Source organism: Papaver somniferum, unplaced genomic scaffold (genome assembly GCF_003573695.1).
Source record: "Papaver somniferum cultivar HN1 unplaced genomic scaffold, ASM357369v1 unplaced-scaffold_18410, whole genome shotgun sequence".
Lineage (NCBI taxonomy): Eukaryota > Viridiplantae > Streptophyta > Magnoliopsida > Ranunculales > Papaveraceae > Papaver > Papaver somniferum.
Window position 1 is genome coordinate 3,242 of NW_020628165.1, and position 1,358 is coordinate 4,599.

General features: G+C 40.5%; 1 protein-coding gene across 1 annotated transcript; it reads right to left on the reverse strand.

The window, feature by feature from the left end:
• Positions 1-469: 469 nt before the first annotated feature.
• Positions 470-1,096, reverse strand: LOC113338177 (putative uncharacterized protein YGR160W). The gene has a single exon (XM_026583658.1). The coding sequence runs from the start codon at positions 1,094-1,096 to the stop codon at positions 470-472; it is 627 nt and encodes a 208-aa protein (XP_026439443.1).
• Between the last annotated feature and the right edge of the window lie 262 nt (positions 1,097-1,358).

Below are 1,358 nucleotides of genomic sequence, written 5' to 3' on the forward strand. Positions count from 1 at the left end.
TTAAAGTAATTTTTTTTACCTTCAGCTCTTCAATGGCTTCCTCAAGCTTTTCTTCCTTATGGGGCATTTCAGACCAGCCACGAATGTCAAAAGGGAAGTTTTCTCCATTTAGTGCCAGCTTTCCACAATAAGCCGAGATCTTGTTCGCATTCGGTCCAACTGGTGCACCCTTGCAAAATTCCAGTGGTACTTTCTCACCCTTTTTCAGCTTTGTAAGAAAGTTCAACTTAGCCCCTCCTCTTACTCTCTTTGCTGCCGGAGGTTGTGGGTTGTCATCCATATTCCTGCAAGAACCACAAACAACAAGTAAGCGCATCATAACAAAACAAAAAGATCACACAACATGTGGATAAAAAACACATAATAAGAAATTAATGAAAATTTGTATTCAAGTTTCAAAAGAACTACTTAATACAGAGAATCAGAAACAGAAATGTAAAAACCAAGAGATGCAAAAAGTTGTTTGCGGTTATGAATCATAATCATTTATTTCATCGTCGTCCTCGTCCTCATCCTCGTCCCTATCGTCATCCTCATCCTCCTCTTCATCCCCATTTCCATCCATATCTTCATCTTCATCCTCACTTCCATCCAAATCCCCATCTTCATCCTCACTTTCATCCATATCTACGTCTTCATCCGCACCCATGTCCAAGCTCTGATTTACAATATTTCTGCTAGAAGTTTTATTAGAACCGCTAGAATCAGTGTTTGGAGGGTCAACCGTAGTTCCTTCCACATCGTCTCTCACCAAATTTATCTCATCATCATCATCATCATCTTGTAAACCAATTGGTGTACTTTCTATTAATCCATCATCCTCACCACCCAAATCAAAAGTATCTCTAGGTTTATTGGTAACCACGACATGCCATCCCGGGTCAGTTGGATCTTCTACATAAAACACTTGATTGACTTGCGATGCCAATACGTACGGTTCTTGTTTCTGAGTTGACAACAAATGTGTGAAATTAACAAGAGTGAACTTCAATTTGTCTTCTTGCATACCTTTTCCCTTCTCTACATCTACCCAATTACATTTGAACAGTACAAACTTCTTTCCTATCGGGTAAGACAACTCAATGATATCCGTCATCTGTCCATTCTTATCTCTAACACCCTGCCTCAAGTTGAACCGGAGTTGACGGACGTTCAACTTGTCTCGGAGAAGTTGGAACCTTGGAGATGATAGGCCTTTGGTAAAGATATCCGCCAGCTGATCCTTGCTGCTGATAAAATTCACATGCAGTTGTCTGCGTGAAACTCTTTCCCTCACAAAGTGATAGTCTATTTCTATGTGCTTTGTGCGAGCATGGAATATGGGATTAGCTGTGAGATACGTAGCCCCTAGATTGTCA

Bases quoted from the DNA above. Each gene is read 5' to 3' on its own strand.
- LOC113338177 (XM_026583658.1), bottom strand. From the start codon at position 1,096: ATGACGGATATCATTGAGTTGTCTTACCCGATAGGAAAGAAGTTTGTA.